The following is a 19,698-nucleotide window of genomic DNA, read 5'->3' as shown; positions in this document are numbered from 1 at the left end:
GCCGGACTTCAGGAACGGTGAGTACCTATTTGGGGTTTAGAGTTAGGTTTTTATTTTTGGGGTTTATTTTATTTTGTAGATTAGGGATTTTAGGCACTGAAAAAGAGCTGAATGCCCTTTTAAGGGTAGTAAAAGAGCTGAATGCCCTTTTAAGGGCAATGCCCATACAAATGCTCCTTTACTGTAGGGGCAATGGGTAGTTTAGGATTTTTTAGTGTTAGTTTTTTTTTATTGTGGGGGTTTTGGTGGGTGGGGGGTTTTACTGTTAGAGGGGGGGACTTAGGATTTTTTAAGGTAAAAGAGGTGTTTAACTTAGGGCAATGCCCTACAAAAGGCCCTTCTTGGTAGTTTAGTTTAGATTAGGGGTGTTTTTATTAGGGGGGGCTTTTTATTTTCATAGGGATTAGGTTTAAATTTTTTATTTTGGATAATTTGGGTTTTTTTTCTGTAAATTAATGTAATGGGGTTAATTTAGGTAATGTTAGGTTAGGGGGCTTAGTGATTAGTTATTTGCATTGTGGGGGCATGGCGGATTAGGGGTTAATAGTTTTAATAGCTAGTTTGCGTTGTGGGGGCATGGCGGATTAGGGGTTAATAGTTTTAAATAGCTAGTTTGCGTTGTGGGGCATGACGGTTTAGAGGTTAATACATTTATTATACGTTGCAATGTGGGGGGATGGCGGATAGAGGGGTTTTGACGTGTCGGGTTAGATTTCAATGGGAAAAAGGTCTCATAAAGCACCTTTTTCCTGTTTTACACCTAGTTGAGCTGGGTGTAATTTTTGTTACTGTATAGGCAACCTCCGACAGTGTATTAACGGTTTGCGCGGGCATTGGGAACTGGGTATAATTTAAAGATTACTTTGTATGGGACATGATAATGTGTTCGGCTGCCAGAGTCCAGCTGCCCAAATTGAGTTATAAAGGACCGTTGGAAGCAGTCGGTGAACAATATTGCTTCCGACAGCTTAACGGTTCACAAGCGCACGCCAACCTAATTACAGCTCAATTGAAACGAGCTTAGAGTTTACAGCAAATACAAATTAATCTGAAATGTTTTCAGTACAATGTAACTTGTGTTTGCCTATATTTTAGTACATATTGCTTTTATGTCAATTGAAATAAGTGTATTGTGAATTTTGAGCAAACTTCACCTTTATACAGCTGGCGAGATAATTAAATGAGACCAGTTTGTTTAAAATGCTTACACCATTTCACAATAACTGAGGGAGCTTTGGGAACACCCTGTCCCTTCCACTTTCTGAAGCTGTTTTTCAATTTACAAAAGAAAAATACAAAGTGCAATGTAATTTGTAAAAGACACACAGAACTATACGTATGATCCTAATTTTTAATTTGTTTTTGTTTATAACCAACAATGGGTACAATGATACATAATGTATCAGCATCACACCTCACAGGTTGAGTTAACAGGCAGACATAGCAGATCAATAAGAAGAGGCATATATTGACATACAGTATATATGAAAGTACATAGCTCAATTGAAACTGTGAGTTTGAGAGTTTCAATGGATTGAAGAGTGTTCCAACAAGTATGTGCCTGCACCACAGCGTTGGGATATTTTGTGTTAATAAACTAACTTAAATAATCTAAACAAAATTCAAACAATAATTAACTCTAGGAAAACATTACAGCAATAGGGTGGCTCAAGAAAGATCATGGGTTTTACCCTTAAGGAAAAGGCTAAAGTAGGACATTAGTGTTCTTAATGATATTGGCCATTGTTTATTCAATGACATAGACTATGGCATAAGGGAGCAAATTGGAAGAGGAGTATTATTTCCATTATGCATAGAATATGAGAGAGGGTACATTAGCCATGACTGCATTTTACATTCAGAGTTTCATAAAATGTAGGTATTGAAAAGGATTTTACTTCTAATATTCTGGGGGGTTTAGTAAAGGTTTAACCTAGGGGATAATCAGATACAAGGATAAAACATAATAAGAAATGTAGACCTGTAAAGTTATCTCTGAACCTAGTATGATAAGCTGATTTGCAGTGTAAACAACATTTTATCTGCAAGGCCTTTAATATGTAGAAGGGCTTGTATATATGTATTCATCCTAGTACAGGATACGAGAAGTTTAACTAGATCTCTAGAAGAGCAATCGCAATACAATCTTTCTTGTCTGTGTGTGGCACGTAATACCAAACCTGCCAAGTCCACTTCAATATCCAAGAAAAAAAGAGATTCCAGCCTCCACAGCAAATAAAAGACCTTTATTTTTCACATATGGGGTCCCAGAACAAACATACAACGTTTCAAGCCTGCATTTATTTTTTCTTGCACATTATGAGGCTAGCGGACTGCTAGAAGACATGCATGAATATGAAAGTGACACAGTGTTGGAGAGTCCTTGGGTTCAATTCTGTTCCACGTATAAATAGGCTGTCTATATGAATGTATTGTGTTGTAACAGGTATTGTGGAAACTGTAATGTCTGCAGAGTCAGATCATTTTTTTTCATGGAGGCATGTGACACCTAAGCCATCAGTTATATTTACAAGGTGTTAGATTCTATAACGGGTCACCTCTTATGAGATTAACACAGGTGGATAAATTGACCCATTGTCCTACGAATGTACCTTATATAGTCCTCCACTTGGGGGCTGGGCCTGTCGGCATCTGCAAGCTGCACTAATTCAGATATGTGTATTAGCTGAGTCGCTATTGATCTTGATCCTCGGAGCGGTATGTTACCATGTAGCTTGTATGCAGAGTAGGAGGTTGCGCTTCTCATCGACTGGTGAGAGGAGAAGTAAGCTCCAGGGTCATGTAGCAGTATAAGTGTATTGTCTGTTACTGTCTTGCCTGGCAGCATATCTTCCATGTCTATGGTGGTCTCTTCTTCACTGTTTTGTAGTGTGGAGAAGTGGTCCGATGAGCCAATAGCCAATAAAGTTAGGTCAGGTAACTGTGTCCATATCTGCCACCCCTGCAATCTTTCATTTTGTTCTAGCTGATGCGCTTCTGGAGTCAAGCAGATATTATCACAGAATGATTCTGCTGAGGTTTGCCGCCATTTTGAGGAGGGACATAAGGGGTTCCCGACTTGAGTTTAGGTCAGTAAGTTTTGAAGTATAAATTCCAGCTTGTCCAACGCCGGTAGCAGTAGTTTCCTTAGGGAAGACATCATGTCTTGGGATCGGGTATCCTTTTTAATGGGAAAAGTGTCCATTTTTATTCCTATTCCCAACTGTGTTGTGTACAGCGTGTAACGCTGCCACCAGTACCTCTCTCTCCATACTTGTTTATTTCTGACTTCTTGGGGGCCAAGAGGTATCAAATGCTTTGAGGTGCCCGAACAGCATAAACTGTTCAGGGGTGGTAGGATGGCGATGGATTTAGTCTGGATTAGAGAAAAAATCTAGGGATTTAAGCAGAGCCGCTCAGACTTGCGGCCATCTTGAAGCGTCATCCACCGGAAGTTCTTGATCCTAATTTGTTAACGTAACACAGAAACTTTAAAAACATAATTAGAATTTTTTAAATCACAGCTGGACCTAAATGTATTAAATTATAAAATAGAAAGTGCAAAGCATAAATGTAATATACTAAAAAGGACCCAATCTGAAGTGTAAAGTAATATAAAATACAAAGCACAAAGTATAAGTGTAACAAAACTCTCATATCATACAGTACTATATTGCACTGGGCTTGTCTCTCCTTGTTGTTGAGTACCTGAAAGGGTATTTATAGGTGGTAGAATCGGGCAAATCTACGCGTTTCAGCCGTGGCCTTTCAGGTACTCAACAACCCAGCTGTTGCAGCTTTCTTCTATATACAAGAACTTCTCTTATAACCGGCACTCCTGCAAAAAAACCTTACGAAGGTAAAACCCTTGCAGCTTGGGAGGATTTTTCCTTGTTTTGCCAAATTGTTTGGACTGCACAAAACAACAACCCTAAAAGAACCGGTAATCCTGTAAAGATCTGCTCTCTTCGATACACAGGAACTTTTCTACAAATTGATACCCCTGCAAAAACCTTACGAAGGTATAATCTTTGCAGTATAGGAGGATCTAGTATGTTTTGCCAAATCGTTTGGACAACATAGAACCACAAAAGAGCCGCTTTTTTTCTGCAAACCACATTACAAGTGGAAACCTTCTACAAGTGGAAATCTATCCTGCTTGCAGACCGTATATTGATCCAGATCGTCTGGACTGCTGAAAATAAAAGCCTCTACTACTCAAGTTCCTATAAAAACAGCACGCTCATACATTGTTTATTGCCAAGATCTCAAAAATCTGTTGCCAGCTAATACTATGAGCACTGAGATTATTACCAAAAGAAGATTTCAACTTTCAACTTTTACGAATACACTACAACTTGGCAATATAAAGGCTGAACATATACAACCAATCAGGTTACAGGATTGTTCACACACCCAGAAATAACAGACTGCTTGCTTATCATAACCGTGAGTAAACTGATTTGAATCATATAAACGGCATTTACCTTAGTTTTAAACTACTTTAACCAAGCACTGCTATTAATATTTAAAGCTCAGCTCGCACCAAAGACTGTGTTAAAAAATCTGACACAAAAAAGTTTACATATATATCTTTTTTGGAACTTTGGTTACTGATCTAAAAAGGCCTATCTGCTAGCACCTTATCAACTTATATTATATATCGTTATTGTAATGTTTTCTACTATTTTTTATCAACTGTTTTTTTCTGTCTATCAATTTTTTAATACACAATTTTTTAATACAAAAAAAAATAAAAATGTTTAATACACATTTTTCAACCATCACATTTTTTATTCAGATCCACTGCAGTGTAATTCATTTATATAGAATTTATCAGTTTCGAAAATGTATTTATGTATTGTAGTATTTTAGACCTCTCATGAATCATTCATTTTAAAAATTGTATATAATAAAGTTATGTAATTTTTATCTCATTGGTTATTAAGTATAATTTATCTCAACATATGTTATTTTCTTTAAGATATATTCTTTTACTGTAAATATAAATCGGTTTAGATAATTTCTACATTAATTGGCTATATATATCATCAAATACTTCCTAATAATATCCTTTTTCCACTACTCCGTAATTTATATATATATATTATTCACATATACTATATATTTTTTTCATCTTTGCACATATAAAAATTTGCACTATTTATAGGTCTCCCCAAACAATTAAGTATTTTTTATAAATTAATATACTTACACACATATATATATTTCCTATTTTCTCAGAGTATAATTTTAATAGCTCCCCATACCTGTTCATTCATATTTACAATTGACAATCGTTTGGAGGAACAATTGTCGTAATTTGGGTTGAAGCTCAATCAATTTTCACATTTCCTTTTCCTAGGTGCACTCACTCTATACCTGTTCATATCACATAGGTCCACAGGGCCATGCCTACATGCTTTGTGTAAGCTAAAAGTTCAATAAATGATATAATGACAAGAATTTGTTCCTCGTGATTTGGTGCTGGGGACCTATGTGCTGTGGATACATTGAGAGGTGTTTGCAGTGTCCCTCTACCACTTGCACCAGGTAGTGTGCGGTTTGTCTACTCTGAACTCCATGTAGTAAAGTGGCTAATATAAAGCATTACTTTTCAAAATAACCCAGCCTCTGTAAAAATGGAAGTCCTCCCAAGACTCAGTGTTAGCCGGGTGTGAGGCCCCACTATCTCCAGTATCTAGACTGCTGTTATGCAGGTTGCTATGCTCCTCTGGTGAGGTGGGCGTGTGCTGCTCCAAACCATCTTGGGAACAGCTGTCCTGCGTCACGTGTCCAGGTTCCTCCCAGTAGGCTGCTAGGTATGCTGGTATGTAATGTGCTGTGGCGATTGACTGTGGGACTTTGATAGTGGTAAAACATCTGGTCTGCACAAAGGTTAACGTAGGCTTCTAAAGACAGCTCCCCCTTGCTGTACAAATCCTCAATAAAGTCACGAATGAGAAGTGCTACTACAAACTTGCGGGAACGGGTACTGTTGATTTAATCAATACATTACAGTGTCTCAAAACTGAAGACGGTCAAATCAGAAAAACCTGACGCGTTACGCACATCCGCACATGAGCTTCATCAGAAGTCAGTGATTCTCACCTCCCTCGTCTAATTTAAAGTGAAACGGACCAACAGGAGCATTTCCTCTTATAACAATGCATCACTGCCATCTTGCCAAATTATGGCACTTAATAAAAAAATATATATGTAATTATTATTATTTTTGGGACAGCCAATAATATATATTGGACACTTTTTACATAACAACTAAATAGGATCCATGTATTTGCTTGTCTTGTGATAAACAAACCCAATTGCTTTCCTTGGTAAAATTAGATCCTATGCCTTGCAAATTCTCTTCAGTAGTGCCAAGAAAATCATATCTCGGTATTGGAATACACCTACTATACCCTCAATTACAGAATGGCGGCAACAAACGTATACTACTCTTTCAATGGAGAAATTACATTATCAGTTATCTAATCATCTAATCTATTACAATATTGTAGCTATACTGGGCATGTCTTTATAAGCAGGGGCTTGAACACAACAATATTATGCCATTGGAGCTCCTTCTTTTCTTCTTTACTTCACATAACAAATACAATCTATGAGATTTGGCTTTTATTCCTGATGCCCTATGTCTCCTCATTGTGTGACCACGAATAATGTCTCTCAAGGAGTACATCATTTATACCACATATCTTATTTTATGTGTGCAGGTTGCTAGTTATAACCTTCTGGAGTAATTACAGGTCCTATACTGGATAGCTGTTTATACGGTCATTAATTTTACTTTGTTCAAAATGGGTTATATTATCAGTATTACAAATCCTGTTTACTCTTTCCAGACTCTGGGGCCCATTTATCAAGCTCCGTATGGAGCTTGAGGGCCCGTGTTTCTGGCGAGTCTTCAGGCTCGCCAGAAACACCAGTTATGAAGCAGCGGTCAAAAGACCGCTGCTCCATAACCTGTCTGCCTGCTCTGAGGAGGCGGACAGACATCGCTGCAATTCAACCCGATCGAATATGATCAGGTTGATTGACATCCCCCTGCTAGCGGCTGATTGGCCGCGAATCTGCAGGGGGCAGCGTTGCACCAGCAGTTCACAAGAGCTGCTGTTGCAATGCTGAATGCGGAGAATTCAGCAATGTCTGTCGGACATGATCCGCTGATCGGATCATGTCGGACACACACATAATAAATAGGCCCCTCTATGTTGACTCTCAGATGTATAGCTTTTAAGTGCCACTTCACTTTTATCTGTATTTTGTATCTAACCCGTGGTGTAATGGATTTATATATACATTATATAATGTATGTAAATATTACTGTTTGTAAAAAAAAAAAAAGACTTTAATCTAGAACTGACCTAAGACCTTCAGGAGAATGTAATACCATTCAAACTGGCCACCATTTTTCACTTTGCAAATGTATTGTCCAGCATCACTAGGCTCCAGCGACCTGATTAGAATAGAGGCATCACCAGCCAGGTAATTGGACACAAAGCTGTATCGTCCCTTTCGGTTTTCATTGTGTTCATAGACTTGTCCTCCACTATAGCTTATTAACTGGAAAAAATGGTAACACAAACAATTCAATGTGTGCATGATTAAGTGCAGTAGAATTGCTTAACCAGCAAATGCAAAATTAAAGACAATACAATAACACTTAATTTGAGTTTCAAATGAGCAGTAGATATTTTTCTGACAAATTGGATCTTTTTTTTTTTATCAAATGCTTTATCTATATCGTGGCATCTTAATTTTGATTTTAGTGTTCCTATAGGAAATCCTATAGAGATTAAGGCGTGTGTAGTTAGGTGTTGGGTTTAGCATTACAGCTAGAAAAGAGAGTTGGTGTTGTAGTTAGGCATTGGGTTGGGCATTACAGTTAGGGAAGAAAGTTAGTATTGTAGTTAGGTTTTGGGTTTATCATTATGGTTAGGGATTATGGTTAGTATTATAGTTAGGCATTGGGTTTAGCATTATGGTTAGGTATTAGGGTTAGTGTTGTAGTTAGGCATTGGGTTTAGCATTATGGTTAGGTATTAGGGACGGGTTAGTGTTGTAGTTAGGCATTGGGTTTAGCATTGTGGTTAGGTATTAAGGACGGGTTAGTGTTGTAGTTAGGCATTGGGTTTAGCATTATGGTTAGGTATTTGGGTTAGTGTTGTAGTTAGGCATTGGGTTTAGCATTGTGGTTAGGTATTAGGGTTAGTGTTGTAGTTAGGCATTGGGTTTAGCATTATGGTTAGGTATTAGGGTTAGTGTTGTAGTTAGGCATTGGGTTTAGCATTATGTTTAGGTATTAGGGTTAATGTTGTAGTTAGGCATTGGGTTTAGTATTATGGTTAGGTATTAGGGTTAGTGTTGTAGTTAGGCATTGGATTTAACATCATGGTTAGCTATTAGGGTTAGTGTTGTAGTTAGGCATTGGATTTAACATTACGGTTAGGTATTAGGGTTAATGTTGTAGTTAGGCATTGGGTTTAGCATTATGGTTAGGTATTAGGGTTAGTGTTGTAGTTAGGCATTGGGTTTAGAATTGTGGTTAGGTATTAGGCTAAGTGTTGTAGTTAGGCATTGGGTTTAGCATTGTGGTTAGGTATTAGGGTTAGTGTTGTAGTTATGCATTGGATTTAGCATTACGGTTAGGTATTAGGATTAGTGTTGTAGTTAGGTATTGGGTTTATCATTATGGTTAGGGATTATGATTAGTGTTATAGTTAGGCATTTGGTTTAGCATTATGGTTAGGTATTAGGGTTAATGTTGTAGTTAGGCATTGGGTTTAGCATTATGGTTAGGTATTAGGGACGGGTTAGTGTTGTAGTTAGGCATTGGATTTAGCATTACGGTTAGGTATTAGGGTTAGTGTTGTAGTTAGGCATTGGATTTAACATCATGGTTAGCTATTAGGGTTAGTGTTGTAGTTAGGCATTGGATATAGCATTACGGTTAGGTATTAGGATTAGTGTTGTAGTTAGGTATTGGGTTTATCATTATGGTTAGGGATTATGGTTAGTGTTATAGTTAGGCATTTGGTTTAGCATTATGGTTAGGTATTAGGGTTAATGTTGTAGTTAGGCATTGGGTTTAGCATTATGGTTAGGTATTAGGGACGGGTTAGTGTTGTAGTTAGGCATTGGATTTAGCATTACGGTTAGGTATTAGGGTTAGTGTTGTAGTTAGGCATTGGGTTTAGCATTATGGTTAGGTATTAGGGTTAGTGTTGTAGTTAGGCATTGGATTTAGCATTACGGTTAGGGATTATGGTTAGTGTTGTAGATAGGCATTGGGTTTAGCATTACAATTAGTGATTACGGTTAGTGTTGTAGTTAGGCATTGGGTTTAGCATTATGGTTAGGAATTAGGGTTAGTGTTGTAGTAAGGGATTTTGTTTAGCATTATGTTTAAGGATTAGGGTTAGTGATATAGTTAGGCATTTGGTTTTGCATTACGGTTTGGTATTAAGATTAATGTTGTAGTTAGGGATTGGGTTTAGCACTATATTTAGGGATTAGGGTTAGTGTTGTAGTTAGGCATTGGTTTTACATTACGATTAGGGATTACGGTTAGTTTTGTAGTTAGGGATTGTGTTTAGTATTAAGGTTAGTGTTGTAGTTTGGCATTTTGTTTAGCAATATGATTAGGGATTACGGTTAGTGTTGTAGTTAGGTATTGGGTTTAGCATTACAATTAGGGACTACGGTTAGTGTTGTAGTTAGGCATTGGGTTTAGCATTACTGTCAGGAATTAGGGTTAGTTTTGTAGTTAGGCATTGGGTTTAGCATTATAGTTAGGGGTTAGGGTTAGTGTTATAGTTAGGGATTGGGTTTAGAATTACGGTTTGGTATTAGGATTAGTGTTGTAGTTAGGCATTGGGTTTAGCATTATGGTTAAGGATTAGGGTTAGTGTTGTAGTTAGTCATTGGGTTTAACATTAGAGTTAGGGATTAGAGTTAGTGTTGTAGTTAGGCATTGGGTTTAGCATTATGGTTAGGGATTATGGTTAGTGTTGTAGTTAGGCATTGGTTTAGCATTACGATTAGGGGTTAGGGTTAGTGTTGTAGTTAGGGATTGGGTTTAGCATTAAGGTTTGGTATTAGGATTAGTGGTGTAGTTATGCATTGGGTTTAGCATCATGGTTAGGGATTAGGGTTTATGTTGTAGTAAAGTACTGGGTTTAGCATTACCATTAGGGATTAGGGTTAGTGTTCTAGTTAGTCATTGGGTTTAGCATTATGGTTAGGGATTAGGGTTAGTGTTGTAGTTAGGAAAAAGGTATATATATATACAGCACCTACACAAATGACACAAGCTCCAAAAAGATATCCCTAACGAATTCCAAAGGTTATAACAATAATCTAGACGCAGGAAGCACCTAGAGTAGGCAAAGTATCAGTATATATTAAAATGTAACACTTATTAAAATACAGAAAATTCAAAATAGGGTACACTATAGAAGTCAAAAATAGTCAGCTATTACAAATAATACATAAAGTGCTAGCAGTGCAAATACAAGTGTAATTGTGGCCTGTCTATTAGAAAGACAAACATTAAGTATCAAAATATAAAGTCTGTAAAGTCTGTGACATTTGTCCTCTGTGGTGATGTCCAAAATAGTTTGGTCCCAAACTAATGGTATCTTGAAAGTGTCCCCCCCAAAAAAGTGTAAAAAATAAAAATTTTCTCTCCTTTTGTGATCCAAAAATAATCTAAAATTATATGATCCAAAAATTATATACGATAGCTGTGGAAATAAAAATCACATAGTGCAAATATTGCAAGATATATGACTAATAGCCCTTCTATGAAAACAGGCTTACCCTATATAAGACTAGAGCAGTGACTCCTATTTGATGCGTTTCGGCCCTGGCATGGGCCTTTTTCAAGTTTATTTTTTTCTGTTTCTTGAAAAAGGCCCATGCCAGGGCTGAAACGCGTTGAATAGGAGTCACTGCTCGAGTCTTATATAGGGTAATCCTGTTTTCATAGTAGAACAAGAGAGGTTACGGCAGCACTTACATACACATTCACTGTGCAGCAAGACAGAAGCAAGCTATTACAAGCTGTATATACAAACAAAATCAATGCCAATTGCTTGTGTAGCCAGACCGCCAATATGTGAACTATCACCTCCCCTGAAGGGTAAGCACCTCACTCAGGCAATAATCCACTTGGTTTGGGAGCATATACAACCCAGACTTACAGTTCCATAGAAACACTTGCCGATTGTCCGGGAGCAGCGCTGATACCTCTGTATCCACCACTCGGGTGACACAGACCAACGTCGGCACTACTTTCTCCTCTCGTTCCAGCAATTACTGCTCCACACTGCAGACACTATGTCATGTGACCTTCTTCCGGGGGAGGTGGGTGGCAACATCTCACAAACATTTCCCTTTATGAAAATGTATAAAGTCTTTGTAACATTATGCCCCCGCAACAAGCGGATTATTGCCTGAGTGAGGTGCTTACCCTTCAGGGGAGGTGATAGTTCACATATTGGCGGTCTTGCTACACAAGCAATTGGCATTGATTTTGTTTGTATATACAGCTTGTAATAGCCTGCTTCTGTCTTGCAGCACAGTGAATGTGTGTATAAGTGCTGCAGTAACCTCTCTTGTTTTGCATTTCACGCTGTAGCATCCCAGCGATACATAACCGCTTGCACATATTCACATCTATAGTGTGCAGAGCTCTGTAATTTCTTTCTATCTATATTCAACATGGACTTTTACACTAATAGGGAAGGGACTGTGAACTTTTATTCACTTCTCTTGTAAGAAGAGAGACAAATGGATGAGCTGGAGGTTGAGAACCTATTTGTTTCAGACCGCTCAAAGTTCTCATTGAGCAAGTTTTTTGAAGAGACTGAACATCTTATTATAAAGGAAAATCATTTCAAATAGGACATTTGGACCATGCAAACATACCAAAAACTGGGTTTAATACCCAGAGGACTGCGAATAAATAAGTTCCCCACATTTAAGGTGTAGGATGCTAAATTACGGTAATCAAAGCATGGAATAAATTTTTATCAGAATGTTCTTTTAGATTGATATCTATGTTAATAGAGTATAAGTTGAAACAGTTGAAATAAGTATCTGATGAAATAGAGCTGTTACAGACTAAATGCACTAAGTCAGGATGTGAAATATGCTAAGTTTGATGGTATTTTACCGCAGTCCATAGCTGAGGCTAAAAAACAGATCATGGAAATTAAACATGATAAATACCTCAGGGATCAGATGGACTATGATACCAAAAGGGCATATGTACAGAAAACAGGGGTCTCAGTCCTTCAGGGTTAATAGGAGACAGGGCAAAAATAAAAAGCAGGAGGGAAACAAAGGTAAACAGTTTTACAAAAAGGTCACCTTTTCTGATAGTGAGGCAGAATCATTTGATGACACACAACAGGGAGGAGATCCTCAGGGTAAGAAAGCAAGGCAACTCACAAAGAAAAGGCGACCTTTGGTACACAATCTAAGATCAAAGCACCTATCCTAAAACTACAGAGGGTTGGACAGTCAAAATATCAAGAGCAGGAGATAAGTCCCCACACAAATATTGAGAACCAGGCTGCCCCTTTGGAGGTAGAGAAGGCAGATATAGCCCAATTTTTTTCAAGACCCCGGGTAGGACTAGAAGCGGGGGGGGGGGATGGAGAACCTTTAAAAGAAAGGTATCCGGCACGTAGGGGCAGACAACAGAAAAAGTACAAGTAAAATCTATCATAAATCTATCTGGTTATTCACTCAATAATATGGAAGAAAAAGTTTTAAGTAGGGGCTTAAGTTATGTCCCAACTGATGATTTCAATTTATTTCAAACTCTCATTGATGCGAATAAACTAATTAGAAATCTCACGCTCAAGAAACACTTTGAAAGTAATTCATTGGATACTTATACAGATACAATGAGACTAATTGCACCTAGACATGGGAAGGTGAATCTTGGTTTTGAGGAATGTTGTGATGTAGAGAGTTTGGAGGCACTTCATGATGAGGGTGGTGTATTGGATAATTAGACTACAGATACACAGGGTGTCTTGTACCCATCCCTAAAAGGTGCCTCCACATTCTACCCCATCCAATACAGAGGTCATCTCCTGGAGAAATTTCAGAAAAGAGGGAAAACTGACCTAAATAAGTTAGCTTATTCAATTGATAGGTCTGAGAATAACAACATGAGCAAACAAGAAAAATACACCCTCAAGTCAGAATCACGATCTTGTCATAAGGGCGGCCGATAAGTGGGGGTCATTGCGGTTGTGAACTGAGAATATTTTATACAAGAGGCATTGAGACAATTGGTCAGCCCACAACAATATACAAAATTGGAATTCAATCCCACAGTGAAGATCCAAAGAGAACTTAGGCACCTTATTGACGATGGTAGAGAAATGGGGTTTCTAGATGAGAACACTTGTCTCTTTCTGTTTATGAAAAATCCTAGAACCCCTATTTTTAATCACCTTCCTAAGGTGCAGAAGTCTCTTGAAGGTGTTGAAGGAAGGCCCATCATTAGTGGAATTGGGTCCCTCCTTGAGCCACTATCTCAATGGCTCAATATGATATTACAGCCATTTTTAGGTAATCTAATAAGTTTTTTGAGGGACACCAAACAGTTGCTTTTAGAAATTGAGCCTTTGACTTGGGAAGAAGGCTATGGCTGGTTGACGATAGACGTTAAATCATTATATTCTCCCATACCTCATGACAAGGGGTTGGAAGCCATAGACTTCTTTCTAAAACAGAACGCACAATTTCTTCACTTTTGAAGGGGTCTACTATCTCCAAAGATGTGGAACAGTGATGGGGGCGGAATTTGCCCCCTAAAACGCAAACCTGTATATGGGTTGGTGAGAGCTGCTCAACATCTTTGGGGATGGTAATATTCTCAAGTCTGATATTGTTTACTTTTGTCATTATATTGACGACCTGCTCATTGTGTGGAAAGGGGATAAGAAAAAAGCCACTGATTTGGTGGATGCTCTCAATATCAATACAGTGGGCCTACAATTCACATTTGAATATGGGGCTAACATCATTCATTGTTTGGATGTAACCCTAACAAGTGGAGGTTGAGTTATACAGAAAGCCAATTACAGGGAATACACTCCTCCACGCAGAGAGCTGTCATCCAACCAGGGTATTTAACTCTGTCTTGAAAGGACAGTTCACCTGTTTGCAAAGAAATTGTACCAATGACAGAACCTATGAGTCTTAAGCAAGGGAGCTATCCAATATATTCCGAAGTAGAGTCTATGAGACTAGGAATATAAGCAGAGTATGCAGGGAAGTAGCTCTTTTGGATAGAGCGGAACTCCTGAGAGATAAGAGCATGAGAAGTATGACCAGAGAGAAGGATACCAGTGGGGTGACTTTTGTCACACAGTATAGCAGACAATATCATTGCATTTGCAACATAATATGTAAGCATCTCCCTCTCCTCAAGACGAATGATGCCTTGGTAAATGTTGTTGAAAGAGGATGCAGATTTGCATTCAAACGAGGCAAGACATTAGGTAACGCTATTGCACCCACACAATTAAAACCCTTGACATCACAGTAGAGTTCTTGGCTCCTTTGCAAATTTGTCTATAGATGTAGTCTTCAAAACTGCACAGCCTGTGGTATTTTGGAGGTGGGGAACACATTCAAAAGTGCAATAACCGGTGAGGTTTTTGAACACAAAGCATGTTTTAATTGCAGATCCACATATGCGGTGTATCTTTTGAACTGTAACATTTGTAAAGTTCAGTATTTAGGCCTCACCACTAGGGAGGTGAGGTAGAGGATAAGGGAGCATTTGTGCAATATTAAACAGGGGGATCTGTCGACATCTCTAGTTCAGCACTTTAAGACCAAACACAATAAAGAGAGAAATGCTTTAACTTGGTCTATAATAGAGGTGGTAAGGACTGATGCAAGGGGTGGGGACAGATAAACCCTGTTGGCCAAACGTGAGGTCTTCTGGATTCATAAACTAAAGACCAGGATCCCTTAGGAAATGAATTAAGAATTTGACCTGATTTATTTTTGGTGTTAAAATTATGCTTACCTTTGTGCCCTCTATCATGAACACTATTTAAAGGGGATTTATCTAACCTTTGTGCTATAATCATGAAGATATGAGCCCATTATGTCTACAATTGAGGATAGAATCAGGTAGAAATATTAAATTAAGCCTTTTATTTGCTTAGGATGCTATAAGTGTAAATTGATTGGTACAATTCACCTTTTTCAAGTTGGAACATTTGTGAATAAGGGGCATATTTAACAATGTGCGAGCGGACATGATACGAAGTAGCGTATCATGTCCGCTGCACATCGATAAATGCCGACAGCGTACGCTATCGGTATTTATCATTGCACCATCCATTTTTAGCCAACGGTATGGCTTCTTAAGGTTTAAAAGGTATGTACCTGTAGAGATACCCTAGCTACGACTACGGCGGAATGCCGAAACGCGCCAGAAGGTAATGAACACTACCCATCTACACTCATGCCCTTCCAGAGTATTGTTGCTGTTGTATGCAGTACCAAGTTTTAATAAAGAAGTTGAATGATTTCCGGTGCTCCAGTTTGTGCTTTATTGATGTTTTCATAGTAGGGATATTATTAATATATATTGCAATATTTGCACTATGTGATTCTTATTTCCACAGGTATCGTATATAATTTTGGACTATTTTTGGATCACATAAGGATTACATAAGGAGACTATTTTTAATTTTATTTTTTTACATATTTTTTGGAGGACACTGTTTCAGGAAACCATTCGTTTGGGGGCCAAACAACTTTGGACAGCACCACAGAGGACATATATCACAGACTTCATATACTTTATATTTTGCTACTTAATGTTTGTCTTTCTAATAGACACACCACAAATTACACTTGCATTTGCACTCCTAGCACTTTATGTATGATTTGTATTTGACTATTTTTTACCTTTAGAGGGTACCCTATTTTGAATTTTCTGTATTTGAATAAATGTTACATTTTAATATATACTGATACTTTAGCCTATTCTTGGTGCTCCCTGTCTCTAGATTAGTGTGGCAGTTAGGCATTGCATTAGGGATCAGGTAACGTTATGGTTACGGTTAGGGATCAGGGTAGAGTTAGCGTTATGGTTAAGGTTAGGGGTCAGGGTAGAGTTAGCGTTATGGTTACGGTTAGGGATCAGGGTAGAGTTAGCGTTATGGTTACGGTTAGGGATCAGGGTAGAGTTAGCGTTATAGTTACGGTTAGATCAGGGTAGAGTTAGCGTTATGGTTACAGTTAGGGATCATGTTAGCGTTATGGTTAAGGTTAGGGATCAGGGTAGAGTTAGCGTTATGGTTGGATTTCAGGTTAGCTTTAGTATTATGGTTACAGTTAGGGATGAGGTTAGCATTATGCTAATGGGTTAGTTAAGGATGAGGATTAGGTTTACAAATGAACTTTCATAGTGTTAATGCTTTAGTTAAACCCAATGGATACCTGAGAGGCGCCATTACTGCCTTGCTATTTTAGCTTTTGTGATATTGCCTCTGTAAATTATTTGCTGCCCTGATTTTTTAACCAAAAGCGTTGACAAGAAGTATCCATTTTATGCTTAAACAAAACTGGTAATGTATAAAGAATAAAGTATTAAACTTCTACATTTAGTAACGTATGATAGAATAAGTGTGAAAACCTACCTGAGGTTGCTGACTGCCAGACATATTTGAAAGCCACTCAATGTCCAAGCTCTTTTCCCCCAGCAAGCCAAGTCTATGCTGACAAGGAAGGGTCACATTGTCCTCCGCTACAGACTTAATCTCTATCTGTGTAAATGTTCCAAGGACACAATAGGCACCTGAAAGAAAGACAGCATCATGGGTAACTTACTTCATTAAGGTATCAGAATATACAGAATCTCAATTTCCTGTGTGCAGTTCAAGTTTCTACCACTAGAGAGAGCCAGTAAGCTGTGCACAAAATAGAAAGTTATTTCTTAACATTTCTGCCACAGTTTGAAGATAAATGTTCTAAATTACAGATGTTTGACTCTATGACACAAAGGTCAGCACAAAAAGGCAGAACTGTCACATTTCAGATTCTTGGTTATTTTTAAAGAGCATTTGAAATTGGTCATACTTTGGACTTGCTATCTACTTTTTTTTTTTTTTTTTTTTAAAGTATCCACATATTTCCAAAAATGAAAAAGGGGTCGCTCTGCATTTTATTTCAATTTCACAAAAGATAAATATTTTATAGCTATTATTCAAAATAATACATATAGGCACTTATTCACACCCACAGGAAACTAAGTACTCTCTGCCCAGCCATGTCACAGACACGGTATATGACCTATATGACCTATATTAGAAGAAGTAGATTGCTTATTTATATATACAAAACTTATTTTATCACTAGTTCTTATAAAAATAATGCTCTTTTATAATGGTTTATTGAAACGAATAATGCTGCTCAGATATAATTGAATAGTGTATTTTGTTGTTTATCTTTTTTATTTTAATACATTTTTTATATTTCTTATACATTTTCCTACTTTTGTAAGTTGACTAAATTATCTGAGTTATATTATTTATATTTTCATTAATGATGAGTAAGCTTGCCATTTGTTACAGGATATTAAGAGTTACTGTATAACTGGTTTATACCAGGGAAGGGATGTGTGTGCTGAAGTGTTACTGTTGGAGGTCTTTATGCCTTATATATCTGTCATTGCATTGTCTGCTTTTCACTGTCTAGAAAATATATATTGGTCGATCACAAGCTTTTTTCATCAAATATCGTTTTGTAAATATCAGTAGAATTAGTAAGCATGCTTTTCAAGGGATCAAAGTCATAAACTGCTGATGTTAAAAACAAATCCTCAAAAACTCACAAAAACATTTAGAAATTGCCATTGCAGTTGTTAATCTGTCTAATAAAAAAATGTCTAATAAAAAAAATATTGATATTGAAAATGCCAACCACCCAATAAAACATAATAAAGAGCCAAATTACAAGTGGAATGCAAAATATTACCAGTTAAGTGCAATAGGGAACGAGACCTCGTGTTCGCATTGTATGGAAGCATTGCGCTACACGGCAGAGAACCTAAGCGCAGTGAAGGGGTAAGTAGCGCAGCAATGGGCAGCAACTTTAAATATATATGTATATCAGGGGTCAAGTCCTACAAAAAAAGTGTGGGAACTCACCAAGACGTCCATCCTCCCATACAATTAATATTGTTTTATATATATATATAAAATGGTCTGAGGACGGGGGAGACCCCGAAAACGTTAACCACATAAAGTTAATTTTTTTGAAACAAAGAGTGCCTTCTTTACTGTCTATTATAAACTTATATATATATATATACACACACACACACACACACATACATACACACACACTGTATTTATATGTATATAATCGATACAAATTAAATGCAATGAACGATTGAATGGTTGCCTTTGGCCCTGAGAATCCTCCTCTGTCACAGTCTCACCCATTTAAGGTGCAATAGTCCTATTTCTGCTGAGGGGAGCTAAATAACCCCAGAGCAAGTCACACAGAAATGTAAGCACCATGTGTAATAAAAGATAATAAAGATAATATTCATAACAGGCGTGATAACACAGCAGGACCGCTGACAGTCTTACATTTAGTGTATTGTAGGAAGTGTTACTGCCCATTACTAGAGGAACTCACTATCCCTCTAACCAGACTGTGCTCCAGCTCCTCCCACCAGTAGCAGCAGTGTTTACTGAAGCGTTTCTGTTCTCTGTCCAGAGGGAACTTAGTTCCTCCTGCAAAAATAGTGCAGAGACTCCATTCCCATGCGTTCCCGCTCGGCTTGGCCCCTGATGTATAAACAGTACATATATATTTATGTGTTAATAATTGTATACACACATATTAACACATAAATACATATGTATATATAAGCATATATATATATATATATATATATATATATATTTACAGGTAACACACAGTTCCCATAGACTGCAATGTAAAGGCACTTTTTAGTGCAGTTTTTTTCTAAAACCCCTCAGCCGCCACTTTTAACCCCTAAAAACTGCTTAGTGCAGTTGTTTTTTTATGAAAAAAATGCTACATTTGGTATTGGTATTTTTTGTCATTATGTAAAGTTTTTTTATTTAAAACTTGGTTTTGTTTTATTTTAATTTCAATTAATTAATGTTCCAAATGGCATGCTTACAGAAACTAAAAATTTAGATATGGTAAGTGAATTCTACACTTTGGGCAAAAAATTGGCCTTTGCGTGTCGAATGGCAGGTCTCCCGTATTATAAGTTCACAAAACTCATAACAAAAATGTTACAAAGTACACTAACACCTATAAACTACACTATTAACCCCTAAACCGACATCCCCCCGCATCGCAAATACTTTATTAAACTTATTAACCCCTAATCCACCGCCCACCCACATCGTCAACACCAAATTAAATTATTAACCCCTAAACCGCTGACCCCCCCACATCTCCAACACTAAATAAACATATTAACCCCTAAACCGCCGGCCCCTACATCACAGATACTAAACGAAACCTATTAACCCCTAAACCGCCGGCCCCCCACATCGCGACACACTAAATTAATCTATTAACCTCTAAACCTAACACCCCCTAACTTTAAATTAAAGTCACAATATACTAACTTCCTTA

At 37.5% G+C, this 19,698-nt stretch overlaps 1 protein-coding gene across 1 annotated transcript in view; it reads right to left on the bottom strand.

Annotated features, from left to right (window-relative positions):
- The window catches only part of CLMP (CXADR like membrane protein), a 190,466-nt gene that overhangs the window by 54,609 nt on the left and 116,159 nt on the right, over positions 1 to 19,698 (bottom strand). The window contains exons 2-3 of the mRNA XM_053691528.1: positions 16,713 to 16,870; positions 7,386 to 7,584 (exon numbers count right to left, since the gene is read on the bottom strand). Of these exons, the coding sequence (XP_053547503.1) occupies positions 7,386 to 7,584; positions 16,713 to 16,870 (357 nt within the window). The remainder of the gene's footprint in view (positions 1 to 7,385; positions 7,585 to 16,712; positions 16,871 to 19,698) is intronic.

This window comes from Bombina bombina, chromosome 8 (assembly GCF_027579735.1).
Source record: "Bombina bombina isolate aBomBom1 chromosome 8, aBomBom1.pri, whole genome shotgun sequence".
Classification (NCBI taxonomy): domain Eukaryota; kingdom Metazoa; phylum Chordata; class Amphibia; order Anura; family Bombinatoridae; genus Bombina; species Bombina bombina.
This window is presented reverse-complemented; position numbering and strand designations above follow the sequence as displayed.